Below are 16,439 nucleotides of genomic sequence, written 5' to 3'. Positions count from 1 at the left end.
GAGTCTCGAAACACCTTCATGTCACCCTACATGCTCAGAAGCGTGCCGTTGTGATTTTTATTTCATTCATTCACTTTGTTTACACAGTCATTATTTCTTGGGTACCTTCTATCTGTTTGGCCCTGTGCTGGTTGCTTAGGATGGAAAGAATAAAACGTATCCCTGTCTTAAAGATCCCGGGGGCCTAGGGTCAAAGAACAGTGGTTCACAAATGTCTCGCTTGGGCTTTCCCCCACTTCCTCCCTGGGTGTGGAGTAAGAGAAGCGCACAGTGAGAGTCAGGAAGGGACTTGGAACCAGCTTCTCTTGGGAGGGGACATCTGAGGGAAGTCAGAAGACAAAGACTCTAGAAGGAAACAAGCAGCTGAGCTGATCGTTCCTGGTTACAGAAGCACCTTCATTCCTTGACAACACCTTTCTCTAGAATCTGTAATCTGAGCGTGTCCCTGGACAAACTGGACCCTGAGCTTGGGGAGGTTCCTTGGCTCTTTGGAGGCCATGTGGCTGTGGGGATAAAGGGCAGGGGGTGGTGGGAGAAGCAAAGCCAGCTGGTTTCCACAAAACTGTGAAATGTGTGTGTGTGTGTGTGTGTACACATATATGCATCTCATCACTAAGGGAATTTCTCCTGGCTGTCTGGTCAATGATCACTTTTTCCCCTCCTGCAAATAATCCCTAAAACCTTCAGAAACACTTTTAAAAATTAAAATTAAAATTTGTTCTTTCTCTTCTTTTCCCCATCCAGATTTATCTAATAAATAGAATGTAGGCAAAATTATTTGTTCTGGGGGCCATGGGTGCTGCCCAGGGACCATGGCCCCATCTTCTGCCCCCTGTGGCCATGAACCCCTGGGGACAGGGATGTCTCAAAATACAACACTTGGCCCTAAAGATAAGGACAAAAGTGGCTGGACCTTCAGCCGCTATTTCTAAGTGAAAATCGTATCAAGAGTATGAATGTTGGTTATGACTGTGTTCAGTCTTTTGAAATGAACCATGTCAGTTACATGACCCAAGATGCTGGCATCTGATGGATCTAATTTCTGATCAAAGTGTGGAACTCATCCTCACCTGCCAGGGGCATCTCTCCTGAAGCCATCATAGTAAAGGTCTTAGAGCAAGACAAGGTGGGAGAAGCGAGAGGATACAGAGTTTGAGGGCATAGACCTTGCATAGAGTTTGGAAGGTGGTGATAATAACGGGGGACAGAGAATAATTATTGAGCCACTCTTGTCATTTTTAATTTGCACTCATGGACCTCATGGTGCTATTTGTAGAAGATCTTGTAGAAGATCTCCAGATCTTCTGGACTGCTTTTGGTGAGAAAGAGGGAGAGTGAACTTGTTCAGAAGTCTCGATACAGCACTTGCATTATTTAGCAGGTTATAACATACTTAGCAGGGTTTGAAGGCTCTGTTGAGGAATGAGCAAGATTTCCCTCTGAGGACAGCCCTTCGCTGGCAGTGATGAAAGTAACTTTCCTAAAGGGTTTTGAAAAGCTGTCCAATCCTGAGTTTCCGAAGTGGAAGCTGCTTCTCACTTTTCTTTTCCTTCTTTTTCTCGACAGTCCCAGCAGAAGTGCATCGTGATCTTTGCCCTGGTATGCTGTTTTGCCATTCTCGTGGCATTGATATTTTCTGCCGTGGACATCATGGGAGAGGATGAGGATGGACTCTCAGAAAAAAATTGTCAAAATAAATGTCGGTAAGAGGTAACAAACAAAACTTCTCTTTTAGGGGGTGGGCAGAAAAGCAAAGAGAGCGCTAGACAGTAGGGAGAAAAATATCCTAAGTACATGAGATCATCCAACCTACCTGTTGGTTAAGCTGAGGCATGACTCTTACTTTTCAGACCGAGGGAATAAAAATGAGTAACGATTTCATTCAATGACCATTCTTTACAATTTGGGCATATCCTGTACAGGGGGCTGGTGGAGAGAGTGAAATTTTGTACAGAGACCCCTCTCTGTCGATGAGGTTTTGGTTTGTCCCATGACGAGCCTGGCAAAAATGAGTGCCCCAAATGAACAAGGGACACTGTGCTGGTTGTCACATCAAGTGGAAGTTAAAGAAACACACATCTCAGGAAAAATTCCAACTTAAGATTCAGGATGAAATAGATCAGCGTGTCTATAAGAAGACACACGCCTCCTCTGTCTCAATGTCGCACATAGTTTGTTATTAATCTAGAAATAGATTACATTAGATTTACGTATTATGTCTCTTCTGTTACCTTAAATAATGTCTCCTTGGGGATATTTCTAACTGGCAGGGCCATTGGGACATGGTTTTATCCCCATAAATCTCCTTCTCCAGCTCTTCCATGAGCTGCCCTTTTTTTTTTTTAGGTCATGGGGAGGGTGTAAGCAAGCACCAAGGCAGGGGGCAGATAGATGAGAAGTCTATTTTTATTACATGTTGCGGCAAAGCTGAAGTCAACCACCATAGTTCTTATGAATTAGAGCTTACAATGAATTTTCACTGTAGTTTTTCCCTCTGGCAAGCTTTAGTCTAAGTGCCCCTCTTTTCCAGCTTAAGATCAACAACAACTTGGTAATGTGTCTGTGGGTTTTTATCTTGGAGACTTTGCCTTGAGGGTTGAATGCATGGCACAAAAAAATGTCTGGAAAAGACCACTGAAGTTTGTTTTTCAACCCATGGTACATTATAGTCTAGTTACCAGAGAACAGTATTAGACAAGGAACAAAGGATACAAGAGAGAAATTAGCATACATTTTAGATTTATTCTAACATGTTTGGAAGGGGTTCCTACGTATATTTACTTCTTAGACTGAATTTGGGAGAATTTGTTGGGGTTATTAGTAGGCAATAGAACAATAGCAGATTGCCACCATCTTCCTCCAGAACACTCCTTCTGCATCAGAACTTTCCGAGATTCCTATGACATGACAGATAGAAGCATCCGTGGACAGGGGGCTGGTGACTCATCTTATTCCGTGGGTTGGCTCTGCCCCTTCTCACCTCACTTCGTGATGAGGTCTGCTGAGTACTTGAAATGGCAAACCCCAGCACCTAGGAAGCAGCTTTATAAAGGTCAAACTGTAACAACTTCTAAGATAAAATATGCAGGACCTTTTAAGACACATTCGCAGGTTATTTGTAGGTTTCAACAACCAAAAAGAGGGAATCTTAGAACTATTCCTATTTTCACTTGAGAGAAGCTATAATTTAATCCAATTTTGACTTTAAGTTCATACAGCTGGAATCTGGGTCTGCTTATTTCTCCACCTCAATCAATTGTTAAATCCCAGTGACTCAACACTGCTTCTCCCTCAAATCTGGAACACATTCTTCCAGTTACCCACCATCCCCCACTGCCTTTCCCCTGGGGAGTTGGCGTCACTGCCTGGTTGCTGGGCTCCCCCTCCACGCAGCCATGTGTTCTAGAACCTGCATCCCCTCCAATCTCCCTCTCTTTTGCAGCCTCTTCCCCTGTGCCCTGTGTGTGTCCTTTTGCATTCTCAGCCATGCCATAGGCACCACCTGTCCTTCTGCCACCCCGACCTCATCCCGAAGACCTTTTGCTTTGTTTCCTCTCCCCGGCACATAGGACGAAGGTGGGGTGCTGGCCATTCCTCATGCCCCGTCCAGCCCCAGTCTCCAGTCAGACAGCCGCCTGCCCCACCATTGGCTCCCGATAGTTCTCATTTTAATTTGATGGAACTTTCTTGCATTGTCCACTCACACCATGTTATAGGCAACATCACCTGCTAGTTCCAGGACTCTTTCCCACCCTCTCTTGTCCCTGGCTGACAACCCCTGACCTTCAGTTCCATCCCCTGCCATCCTGCTTAGTAACTACAGTGTACTTCCCAACACCCTAGCCGACTGTTCTGACCACCTCTAGTCAATGAATTTAATGTCCATTGTACTATTGCACTTCCAAGGAAGCCTAATGCAGTGAACCGCCATAGACTTTGAAATCATCAAGATCTGGATTCAAATCTGCATTATACCACTTACTGACTGTAAATTTCGACAAGGTATTCATCATTTCATTCGATGCCTATTTACAGAGCGTGGCAGCACACAAGGATGAGCCACAGAGCAGTTAATAATGGGACAGTTGAGGCAACGGCAGGCCGTGGTCAGGAGCACACGGGCAGAGAGGACTTGGGGGGCGTAGCCTGTCAAGGGAAAAGGAGGGACCCCAGCCTTGGCCTCCACTCCCCCCTGATGGGTTATAAAGGCTATTTTAGTTTTGTTTCTATTGAAAGGGGTAGACTAAAAGAAATCTGTCTCACGGGGCTTTACTGGTAAATTGCATACCCCATAAGAACACAGCAGGAAACTCATAACAAGCAACAGGTAAATAAGAACCCTCTCCCCGTCCCTTCCAGAGTGTCCGAAATCCCTTTCTCTCTTCACAACCAACTTCCTGTTCCTCCCTCGTCCTCACGTATCCAGAATCTGCTTTATCCTGACTGTGCTCTTTGGTTCTGGGGAAGGATACGAAGACGACCGCAGAACAGAGACCGTTTGTTCAGGGCCGGCTCTGGCAAAGCAGGCAGCCACTATCACCTTTGGCAGAGCCTCAGGTAGAGGCCCCGGAGAGCTTTCTAGTGGAAGGGGGTGGGGGGAAGCCTTCAGGTGTGTCCTGACAGGGGCTGTTGGCAGGGGGAAGCTGGAGGCTGGGCAGCTTCAGGAATCGAGGCGTCCTCTGTCCTTGGTTAAGGGGTGCATGTTTGGCTTTCTCTGCTTGGTCCTGAGTTGGAAGTGGGAACAAAAATTAGGGAAGCTGGTAGTTCTTAATCAAGTCATGGCCATTTGGGGCAGAAGGTTACAGGGTTACAGAAGTTATTGTTTGGTGTCTTGGATGTTACTAGAAATAGCCTGCCTTATCACAGGCTGGCTTCCTGGGCTAGTTATTGTGGGTGGGAGGTTGGTGTCTTGGTCAGGTGGCCGCAGCTGTTGGGGCAGAGTCTAGTTTTTATAGACAGTCTGGCCAGTGTCCATTTGCGTATCTAATCTCCCAGTTTCCTGAACCTCTTCCTATAGCAGCCCCTTTTGTTTCATTTTCTTCTTCTCCGTCTGCTAGACCATGGCCAGTGTGTCCACGATGCTTGCTGCAGGATCCTAAAGTCTTCACTGGCCTCCCTGGATCTCTTGCCTCAACCACAGTGCCAGTTCTAAGGCTGGCTGACTCCTGCGTCCGCCCATCCTTGTCCTCAGGGCAGCCTCAGCCATGGTTCCAGTCCCTTAACAACCTGCAGAGACCCTGCCTGGGTACCCCCCAGGCATCCCCCAGGGATGCCCCTGGAGAGAGAGGAGGGGCGATGTGGCGATGTACCCACTGACTACGGTGGCGCTAATGCAGACGGGGGGACACCACCTCCTGCAGAAGCTTCCAGCAGCATGCCAGTCTCAACTTAGCCCCTCTGCACAAATCCCACCTCTTCTTCTCCTACCTCTTCCTCATCCTGGCACTGAGCTCTCCAGACTCTAGCCCAGAGCAGCACTAATGGGATCACATGATGCTTACCTTCCAAGTACAATTTACTTCCCTGTAAGAGTTTCCTCTTTATGCTTTTCTCCTTCTGGCATCATTATCATGAAGAGAGCTGCCTGCTCCCTGCAAACTTTGCTGAGATCTTGCTGCTTCATAATTATACTCCCTCTGTGTGTGTAGCTCTCCTCACTCCTGAAAGTTGGAAGAGTGCACAACATCCTAGTCGGTCAGTGCCTCCCCTTCTCCCTGTTTTGACAGCCTCTTCTCGTGATCTCGTCTGCGGCAGCCCTTCCTAAATCCAGCCACCCCTTGAACAATACGCGTTTGAACTGCGCGGGTCCACTGACAACGCACCTTTTTTTGATAAATATGGTACAGTTCTGTAAATGCATTTTCTCCTGATGACTTTCTTAATAACATTTTCTTTTTTCTGGCTTATTTTATTGTAAAGATACAGTAACTATTACATGGAACATACAACCGTTGATGTTCTCAGTAAGGCTTCTGCTCAACAGCAGCCTGTGAGTAGTCAAGTTTTTGGGGGTGGAGGTCAAAAGTGATATGTGGAATTTTGACTGCACAGGGTTCGGTGCCCCTAACCCCCACGTTGTTCAAGGGCATGTGTGCATTTCTTTAATTCATCTTAACTCTACTGAATAGCTGAGATGCCTTTCTAGCCTCTGATAGATTACTACTCGGAATCATATTGCCCACTCAATGTTTCCTGAACTTTTATGTCTGAAAAAAATGTATCTTCTCTGTGAAAATATCCTATTTGTATTTTTTCTGACATCATGTTTTATTTTCCCCTTTTTGTTATTTTGCTACTAAAATACTGTACCAATGGTAGGGTAGTGATGCTCTTGATTGTCGTAATTTTCCACATGAATCTGTGAATTAACAACTGCTCTTATCTTCCCAAGTGCCTTTTAACTGACCTTATTACACCAGGAGACCAGATCTTTGACCTCAGTAAATGACTTTGACCTATTTCTTTGCCTCCTTGTACCGAATATCAGGGTAGTTTCCATCATTTTCCCGTGTGTTTAATTTGCTGATTCGGTCTCTATAAATATCAACCTCCATGTCACTTGACTTACTGAAGGGGGTGAAGGGCAAATTTTCTAGTTTCAGCTGGAAAACTGCATCTCAGTGAGCACAGGGGCATCACTGCATAGTTAAGAGCGGCTTCACCTGCCGGTGGAGATCACATCCATCCTGTGGTGTGGCTATTTTATGATTCACTGGTGCCTCCAGTTATCATTTCCACTATTCTTGCGAGAGGTAAGGGCACTGTGTGGTTTCGCACACGTCACATCCCCAGGGACTTGTAGGGACACTGGAACGTCCAGGTGTCCTTCACCTGCGGAGCACCTGCTCACGTGTGCACGGGCTGCCCTTTCAAGTAAGGGAACAGGCCTCCATTTTGTATTTTGTATCTCTCTCAGCTCTCATCCATTGTTGTGGGTTGTTTCTTCCCCGTTTAGTAGAGCACCATTACGCACTACTGGAAGAGGGCTTCTTTTTAGCACACCTCAGTGACAAATGCCTGTAGGTCCAGTCCACACCCTGCCACTCCTGCATCTCAGGCCCAATGGCTATAAACAATATGGCAGCTCATTTCTGCGAACTATCATTAAACAAGCTACAGAAACATAAAATTTGGGGTGGGTCAGCATCATCTTCTAACCTTGTCGATGGACACTGATCTGTCACAGTAGTTAAGACAGCTGCTCCTGGACCTCCTCACACTTGTCCCTCATCCTCTTAAATCAGCCCCATGTCTGTGAGGCTCCCGTCCTGGTTGGGCTCACTCTTACTCACAGATTTGCATATCCATTTTAGCTTATTATGCCTCCTTGGCTTAAAGCTTGAGGGAATAGACCAACGAAGTCTACGTATATGATTCCCACTGTCCTGATCCCAGGGATTTTCTTTCATTCTAAAGTGGATAGACTTGAGTCTGCACAGAATGGGACCCATGACATATTTGAGCCTGGGCAACCAATGTATAAATTACTATAGTAGTCCTAGACCACCGCAGAAAGTATAGCGAGAGCCAGACTCACTTTGGAATATACCACCCCTCCACATGTACACTTCACATCTGCTTTCTAATTTTTCGATTTCTCTACTAAAAAGCTGACTTCTAGGGGCTCCTGGGTGGCTCAGTCAGTTAAGTGTCTAACTCTTGATTTCAGCTCAGGTCATGATTTCAGGGTCATGAGATCAAGCCCTGTGTTGGGCTGCTCGATGGGCATGGATCCTGCTTGGGATTCTCTCTTTCCCTCTCCCTCTGCCCCTACCTGTTCATGCTCACACACACACTCTCTCTCTCTAAAAAAAAAAAAAAATTTTTGACTTCTCTATATTTTTCATATAGTTTTTTAATGAATTTCTTCTTCTAATCCATTATTTTCTTATTTAAAATATTAAACAATATCTAGGGATGCCTGGGTGGCTCAATTGGTTAAGTCTGCCTTCGGCTCAGGTCATGATCCCAGGGTCCTGGGATTGAGTCCCGCATCGGACTCCCTGCTCAGCAGGGAGCCTGTAGCTCCCCCTGCTTATACTCTCTCTCTGTGTCAGATAAATAAATAAAATCTTTAAAAAAATAAAATAATAAACAATATCTATAGTTATATCTATATTAATAACCCAGTTCAAGTGTAGGGCATCCATAATTTAGTTCACCGATACGTAACATTTCTAGAAAGCAGCATTGAGAGACCTCTGTGCATTGACAATCACCTCCTAGTGTTTTGTTCTTTCTCTTTGAATATCATGACCTTAGAGCTATCTTCACAGACTCAACTTGCTCCAATGGACTTTAATCATTATTTTCCCTTTTAATGCTCAAATTGTCACTACTTGGCCAGTGGGAGCTGTCTTTTGTATTTTTTGACACTATTCCAGATATCTCTGAGAGCAGACTTGCTTTCTGGCAACAACAAGCTGTTCTGGCCTCGTGTTGAATTTTCTTGCTCTGGGGCAGGGTATTATCTACTCTCCAATGAACTCTGGTTCCTTTTCACGAGGAATTCTATTAAAAAACAGAATCTAAGTTCTAGGGTGTCATTAGATTGTCCCACAAGGGTGTTGGTGATAGATAAGATGACACCAGAGGAAAGGTTCTTTAAATTACCTTTATGATTGAACAGTGTCCCTCCTTCTTTGCCTCCTTTTCATGTTATGAACACAAGAATATGGACCATGGGGCCAAATTACCTGGGTTCGAGCCTGGCTTTACCATTTAGGAGATTTGCAATCTTGAGCAAGTTTCTTGATTTTACTGTACCACTGTTTTTTTGTCTGTACAATAAAGACAAGTCTTACCTGAAAGGTTTCTAGAAGGACTAAATATGTTAATGCTTTCATACGATAGCATCTGTCATATAATAAATGCTCAGTAAATGTTGGCTGTTGTTCTTTTTATGAAGGGGCATGAGTTCATGCAGGTGTTTACAGCCCCTTTAAAGTTTCATCATATTTTGCTCCAAAGTAAGGAAGACTTCATTATCCATTTTCCAATCTTTTCTTAAACTATAAGTTTTTCCCTTTATGTACATTAACTTTGATCTATTGTGCTTTATGTTGACAAACCCAACAATATTTTTAAATTAGAGTGTTGCTCCCAGATTTAGAAGGGTCCATTTGGTTTTTGACTTCAGTATTTGAGCACTTTTCTGACTGTCTAAAGAGGAAGAGAAACTTTAATCTACCCCTGCATCTGAAGGGAACACCAAAGAATTGAAAAAACCTAGAGCACTTGGTCCTACAAATAGATTTCCAATGTACCAACCAAACAAAGATGTTGAAAGGTAGAAGAAACTGGCAGAAACTGGCTCTAGAGCTTTTGTTTTACATCCTTCCCTGTTTGTCCATATGAACACAAAACAAACCTAGTTCCTTTATAATTTTCTTGATGTGCTCTTCCTTTTATAGCGCTGGTATCCATTTCTTACCGAATCTTTTTTTTTTTTTTAAGATTTATTTACTTATTTGAGACAGAGAGAGAAAGAGAGTATGTGCACAAGTGGGGGGAGGGGCAGTGGGAGAGGGATTGTCCCCAAGCAGACTCCCCGATGAGTGGGGAGCCCGATGTGGTACTCAATCTCGCCACCCTGAGATCATGACCTGAACCAAAATCAAGAGTCAGATGCTCAACTGACTGAGCCACCAGGTGCCCCTTTCTTACTGGATCTTGTAGGATCTGAAGAAAAAGAGAAGATGGCGCTCTGTGTAGCCCACTCCGTTAGACAGAAGTGAGCATGTCACCCATTTCTGGTTGGTTCCATATTGCCTGCTTCCAGTTCTGCACTCCTCTCTCTTTCCTGCAGCCCTGGCCTGCCTTCTCCCGAGTCACTCATCAGAGGTTATTCCATGGGAAGATGGCATCCACCTGGTAGAACTCCTTCAGCCCTCTTTCCAGTTCAGACTGTGATTGTCTTCATTCATCCTTCCCACCTCCCATTTTTCCTCAGGAAGAGGTTTTCTCTTATACTCTCCAAGCGAACCTCTCTGTCTCTGTGCATAGTCCTGTGGAAATAAATGAAGACCAATGAGCAAAGCAAAGGCTGTTTGTTTGGAGCTTGCGGTTAGCAAGAGCGTCAGCCACTGTTGCTTCCATTTAGAGACTCAGAATCAGGCAGAGGAGTGGGGGAGCATTGTAGTGGGATGGGGAAGGCTTCAGGTGTGCCCTGAAGAGGAGGGGGAAGGGGAAGTGGAGGGGGGCTAACTCAAAGCAGGACATCCTATGGGATTGGGTGGGGGAGCATGCTTGACTCTCCCCAGTTGGTCCTAAATTGGAGGCAAAAAATTAGAGAAGCTGTCCTGTTATTAATCAAGTCCCACATCTTGGTTATAGAAGTTACTGTTTGGTGGTCTGGGTTGTTACTGGAGATAGTGTCCTGCCTTCCTGCTGGCATGACTTACAGCAGGCTGACTTCCCTGGCTGCTTGTCGTAGGTGAGAGATCGGCGTCTTGGCCAGGTTACTGCAGGTTGTGGGCAGAGTCTGAGGTTCTAGATACATGGTCTGGCCTTTGCCCATTTGTATATTCAGTCTCTCATACCCTTTGCACTGCCCGTTTCCTCAGTCAGGCAATACTTAATAGGGGTTATGCAAATCTTCTGTCTCTTCTCCCACTCTCCACTCTGGCAATTTCTAACCCATTCCTGTGATTTCACCTCTGCCACTTGTAAGTGATGCCCAAATCCCTAGCTCAGGCCATGGTTTCTTTCTTTTCTCATCTTTTCTCTTTGTGCATCCACTGGCCCAGCTCTTTCTACCAGTACAGCATTAGTGTAGAGCTCTGGAACTCTGCTTGGTCTTGGTTAGGCGCTCATTACATGTTGCTTTCTTTCTGCATTGAGCCTCTATGCATCATATCAGGGCAGCCACATTCTCCCGGGGACATGAGCAGGGGTACCCCACCTGCTTTGATTTCTCACTCCTTCGCCCACTTTCCAAAACTGAGACCATTTCATTTCTGTAATGGCAGCTTGGGCCTTCTATTGGTGTTACCAGCACTTCTGTCTCCATTGTCTCCTCGATGAGATCAAAAACCCCCTAAGAACTGGGGACCCCATCTGTTTTTCTCTTTGCATCTTAGTGGCTCACCCATGAGGACTAAACAGGTACTCTTTTCTAATGGACAATAATTTCTGTGTAAACACAAGTACAAAATACAGAAGTAATACTGTTCATTGAGATAGTATGTATTATCTAGATTAATTTATTATCCCTTCATGGTGGAATTCTCTTGGAGGAAATGACTAAGGATTATGAAAGGAGAGTTGGAAGTTTATACATTACATACCTAAAGACCCGTCACATGGAAATGAGTTAGAAGAAGAAACCTGGAGAATTGCTAAAATAAACAGAATAATATAACACATAATTTTTTTTCCAACTAGCATTGAATAAACAACTTTTTTAAATTATGTTCAGTTAGCCACTGTTTATGAATAAACAACTTTTAGTAATAATTGGCAATGGAAGATAAATGATTTTAAATGAAGGAAAATAGAAGTCCTCAGATTTTTAAATACAGATAATTTTGTTCTTCTGAACTCTACTTTCAAATGAAATAGCACATAGTAACATCTTAGTTTCACCATTGAGTCAAATAAAAATGCAAGTTTCTTGAATCATGAGAGAACTGATAGCCCAACACCCTGAAAGTGCCATTTATATGCCTATACCTTAAAATCTCAAAGATTATTTTTAAAATAATCTTTTATCTTTAACATCTAATGTTTAAAGGAAGACACTTAAGAGAGTATGATACTTGCTGATGGTCTATAATTACCACTTGGGGAAGAAGCTGAGGCTAATTATTTCAAAATTTTAATTATAATGAAGCTTAATATATGATTAATGATGTTGACATTTCCTGTTGCCAGGTTTGTTCTCCAAGAAGATTATTTGAATGTGATATATATGTTTCAAGAAGTTCACTGAACCCTTGTAGGTACAGCCATATTTGATAATCATGAATAGCCTTGGGGACAGAAAACACAGCTGTCTTTCCCACAGGTAGCCATGGATAGCCCAACCCTTACCCAAGGGGAGAGAAACATTGGCCAAGGGAGTGAGGAGAAAAATAAAAAGAAAACCTAGGTAGAGATGCTTGGCAGATATTCATGTATTTTGCTTATAGACCTGTAATTGGAAAAACTTTGGAATCAGAACTTTTAATTAGAGAAGTTGCCAGAAAAATCTGTTCAAGAATTCACTGGAACTCAACTTCCAAAGTCATAGGAACTTTTGATATTTAGGACAGCTTGCAGATTGGGAATGCAGCGCTTAAGAATGGGGTCATGTTTTCAGAGGAAAAACCTAGAAGGGTGAGCCTGAAAGACATGGCTGCTAGCAGTATAAGGTTGTGCAGTGAAATTTTGAGTCCGAAGCTGGTTTTCAGATTTGACTCATGCTCGATATGGCAATGTGTCTGGAGCACTGAACTTAGGCTCCGAGGACTGGGGTCACCCCATTCCTGCCCCTTCCGCAGAGGTAGTCACCTTAATGAAGCTCCAGCATCTCATTTTAAAACTGACAACTCTCCTTCCGTGCTGTCATGAAGTAAGTCAGTGCTCGAGTGCAGGATGGCAAAGTGCCTTACTAAGTGAGCTGTTACATCATCCGCTTATTTTCTGAGTTACACTCACAGACACAGATAGCATCCTGGGCCAGAAATGTCATATATATATATATATATATATATATATATATATATATATATATATATATATATATGAACCACAGCCTTGTGAGTTTTTGCTTTTACTAAAACAGAAATTGTAGTATGTTGAAGGTATCTCAAGCCATGGGGAGGTTTTGGAGCCCTGGCCCTCGACTGGCAGTGGAGGTCAAGGTGCGGTGTCCATGTGACACCCACGCACACGCTTCGGGCTTGGCATCCCGGACACCTGGCGGGACGTCTCAGCTCAGCCACCTGCTGGGCCAGATAAAATGATGGTGGCGATAATAGTACATACCCCACAGAATTTTACACAAAATAAATGAATTAAAATGTGTAGCTTGTTTGACTAAAAGGGAGAGACTTGCACGGGTTGGAGATCTTGTCCCTTAAGTTTCATCTGCAAAGCTCATCAACTTAGATTTCCCTCAGTCAACGTTGCTTGTTTTATTGCACCTGTATTTCCAAGTTATTCCATTAGATCCTTGCCTCTTTAAATAACTGTTTATGCAATTGAAAATCTGATATATACAGATGACAAAAAAATATACAAATGCGGAGTCTTACAGTGAAATAATCTCCCATTGCAGACCCTGGATCTCCTTGCCCAGAGACAAACACAGCTAACGCATATTTGTATATCCTTCCAAAAATATGATTTTATGTATGCGTGTGTGTATATATGTATAAATTTGTATATATATGTGTAAGTAGTGTGTATGTCTGTATATCTGTTCCCTTTTTTCTAACAAATGGCAGCATATAGACATGGTTTTGCATCTGAAACAACTTTTTTTCTGGACATCTTTACCTATTCAAATGCATAGATCTGGGGTTCCTGGCTGGCTCAGTCAGTAGAGTGTGCAGCCCTTGATCTTGGGGTTGTGAGTTCAAGCCTCACATTGGGTGTAGAGATTGCTGAAATAAGTAAATGTAAAGAAAAAGTAGATAGATTGATGGCTGCATAACACTCATTGTATAGATGTAATATAATTTGTCAGTCTTTTATTGATTTGAAGGACATTTATGGTCTTTGAGGGTTTTGTTGTTATTGGAACAGACAATGCCACAGTGAATACCCTTACATATATACCTTTAGGCATATGTAGGAGAATACTTGAAATTCCTAGAAATGGAATTGCTAGGTCAAAGGGTAAATGCACTTTAAATTCAGATAAATAGTACAGATTGTATTCCAGGGGGTCCTGTATCAGTAAGATGTTAATACTACTTGTTTTCTTCAATACTTGAAGAATACAATACTACTTGATTGTAGATGATCAAATCCTTTATCTTTGCCAGTTTGATAAAGGCAGAAAGTGGTATTTTATTGTTTTTTTTTTTAAGAAAATCATGAGTAAGGTTGAAAATCTTTAGCCATGTTTATGAACCAAATCTACTTCTTCATCTGTGACTTGGCTGTTCATGTCCTTTGTATAACAGAGTGGGAAAAGTACAGCTTGATAGAAGAACCAGTAAAACATAGCAAAATATCTGAGACCAGTACAATACTCGTCATAGTAAGAGTAATAGTAACACAATAAATGACATCACACACAGAAAATCTGTTTTATCAGAGAGGTATAATGAGATTTTTGAACCTTTCTTTTCTATCGATCTGGAAATATCAGGTTGTAGGAAATAGTCACAGGTAATTATTAATGTGTTTTACAGAACACTGAAAATGGATCATTTGTGCCTCTAGAAGGTAAACTTCCACTGTGATCTTTTCGCTTCAATAACTGTGACATTTCCTACATGAGATGAGCCTTGCTTGTCCCATATTATAAATGAAGTACTTTATGCTGAGCACTCTTAGAAATATTGTAGGCTGGGATATTTTGTTATCTAGCTTTTATGCAAATGCTTTCTTTGGGGGGGGTTCCTTTTTATTATTTAAATTCAATTAATTAACATATAGTGTATTATTATTTTCAGAGATAGAGTTCAGTGATTCATCAGTTGCATAGAACACCCAGTGCTCAGTCCATCATGTGCCTTCCTTCATGCCCATCATCCAGTTACCCCATTGCCCCCACCCACCTTCCCTTCAGCAACCCTCAGTCTCTTTCCTGTGCTCAAGGGTCTCTTATGGTTTGTCTCCCTCTATGATTTCATCTTGTTTTATTCTTCCCAGGTCTGTTTTTTACTAACTAGAATCATGCTGTATGTATCGTTCTTTGATGTGCTTGTTGGAGATGTTCTCAGCCTAGCACACTCCTTTTATCCATTCTATATTCCACAGAAATAGTGTTACTGTTTGGGTTGCTTCATTCTGCTGTTATAATTATGCCCACTTTTGTGCACAAACTTGAGCACAGGGGCTGGAATTTGAGGGGAACAGAGTCAGTTTGAGCCCTTGGCAATCTGAGGTGAAGGCATGTTGACTTGGCATTGAGCAGGTGGTAGGCTGTGCATGCTGACTCGGGCAGGAGGGTGGCTGGACTGTGAATTTGGGACCCACAGGCCGATGGCATCATGTATGACAGGACGTGGCTGGTTTTGCTTTTAACTTTTGATTTTCTGGGAAACTCTATCTCTCCTTCTATTCTAAATGAAAGCCTTGATTTTTTTCCTTTTAGTAGTTGGAATTAATCATGCCACTCCCTTTGGGCCTGCAGAGTTTCTGCTGAAAAACCCACTGGTAACCATATGGGGTTTCCCTGGTATGTCACTGCTTTCCTTTCTCTTGCTGCTTTTAAAATTCTCTCTCTCTTTTTTTTTTTAAGATTTTATTTATTTGACAGAGAGAGATAGCAAGAGCAGGAACACAAGCAGGCGGAGTGGAAGAGGGAGAAGCAGACTTCCTGCCGAGCAGGGAGCCCGATGTGGGACTTGATCCCAGGACCCTGGGATCATGACCTGAGCTGAAGGCAGATGCTTAACGACTGAGCCACCCAGGTGCCCCTAAAATTCTCTCTTTATCATTACTTTTGGCCATCTTATTTACTTTGTGTCTTGGTGCAGACCTCTTTGGGTTGGTTTTGTTGGAGGCCCTCTGTGCCTCCTGGATCTGGATTTCTCTTTCCTTCCCCAGATTCAGGAAGTTTTTAGATATTATTTCTTCAGCCAAATCTTCTGCCCCCTTTTCTTGATCTTCTCCTTCTGGGATCCTTGTCATAGGGCTGTTATTATGCTTGATGGTGTTGCTGAGTTCTCTGGGTCTATTCTCATTTTGCATATTTTTCCCCCTCTCATCTGCTCAGCTTGATTACTTTCCATTACTCTGTCCTCCAGGTGGCTGATCCATTCTTCTACTTCCTCTTGTCTGCTATTTATTCCAGGTAGTCTATTTTTATTTCCATTTAGTGAGTCCAATAGCTCTAACTGGTTCTTTTTTACATCTCCTATCTCTTGGTGGAGAGTCTCATGGAGGTTCTGCACTCTTTTCTCAAGTCCAATGAGTATCTTTATGAGCTTTACTTTAAATTCTCTATCAGACATATTACTTGTCTCTGTTTTGCCTAGGTCTCCTGCTCTGATTTTGTTCCACTCTTTCATTTGGGACGTATTCCTCAGTCTCTTTCATTCTGTCTATTGCTGTGTTTGTTGCTCTGTTAGGAAAGTCAGCTACCTCTCCCGCACTTGAAAGTAGTGGCTTTATGAAGAAGAGGTCCTGCAGCGCAACGTCTCCTTTTCACCAGAAAATGGTGCTTCAGGGGCTGTCTCCTATGTGTGTCGCTACAGGGGTGTACTTCCATTGTGGTGGAGCTGTGTTTGCCTTCAGTCCAGCCTACGATGGCTCTCTGCCTGTTGTGGGCAGAGTCT

General features: G+C 43.2%; 1 protein-coding gene across 1 annotated transcript in view; it reads left to right on the top strand.

Annotated features, from left to right (window-relative positions):
* PLD5 (phospholipase D family member 5) overlaps positions 1–16,439 on the top strand; it is a 405,754-nt gene that overhangs the window by 145,875 nt on the left and 243,440 nt on the right. The window contains exon 2 of the mRNA XM_045879152.2: positions 1,567–1,703. Coding sequence (XP_045735108.1) covers positions 1,567–1,703 — 137 coding nt within the window. The remainder of the gene's footprint in view (positions 1–1,566; positions 1,704–16,439) is intronic.

The sequence above is a fragment of the Mirounga angustirostris genome, unplaced genomic scaffold, assembly GCF_029215605.1.
Source record: "Mirounga angustirostris isolate CCGP_5_RB_7025 unplaced genomic scaffold, mMirAng1.0.hap1 SCAF_6, whole genome shotgun sequence".
NCBI lineage: Eukaryota > Metazoa > Chordata > Mammalia > Carnivora > Phocidae > Mirounga > Mirounga angustirostris.
The sequence above is the reverse complement of the archived record's forward strand: the minus strand, read 5'-3'. Positions and strand labels throughout refer to the sequence as shown.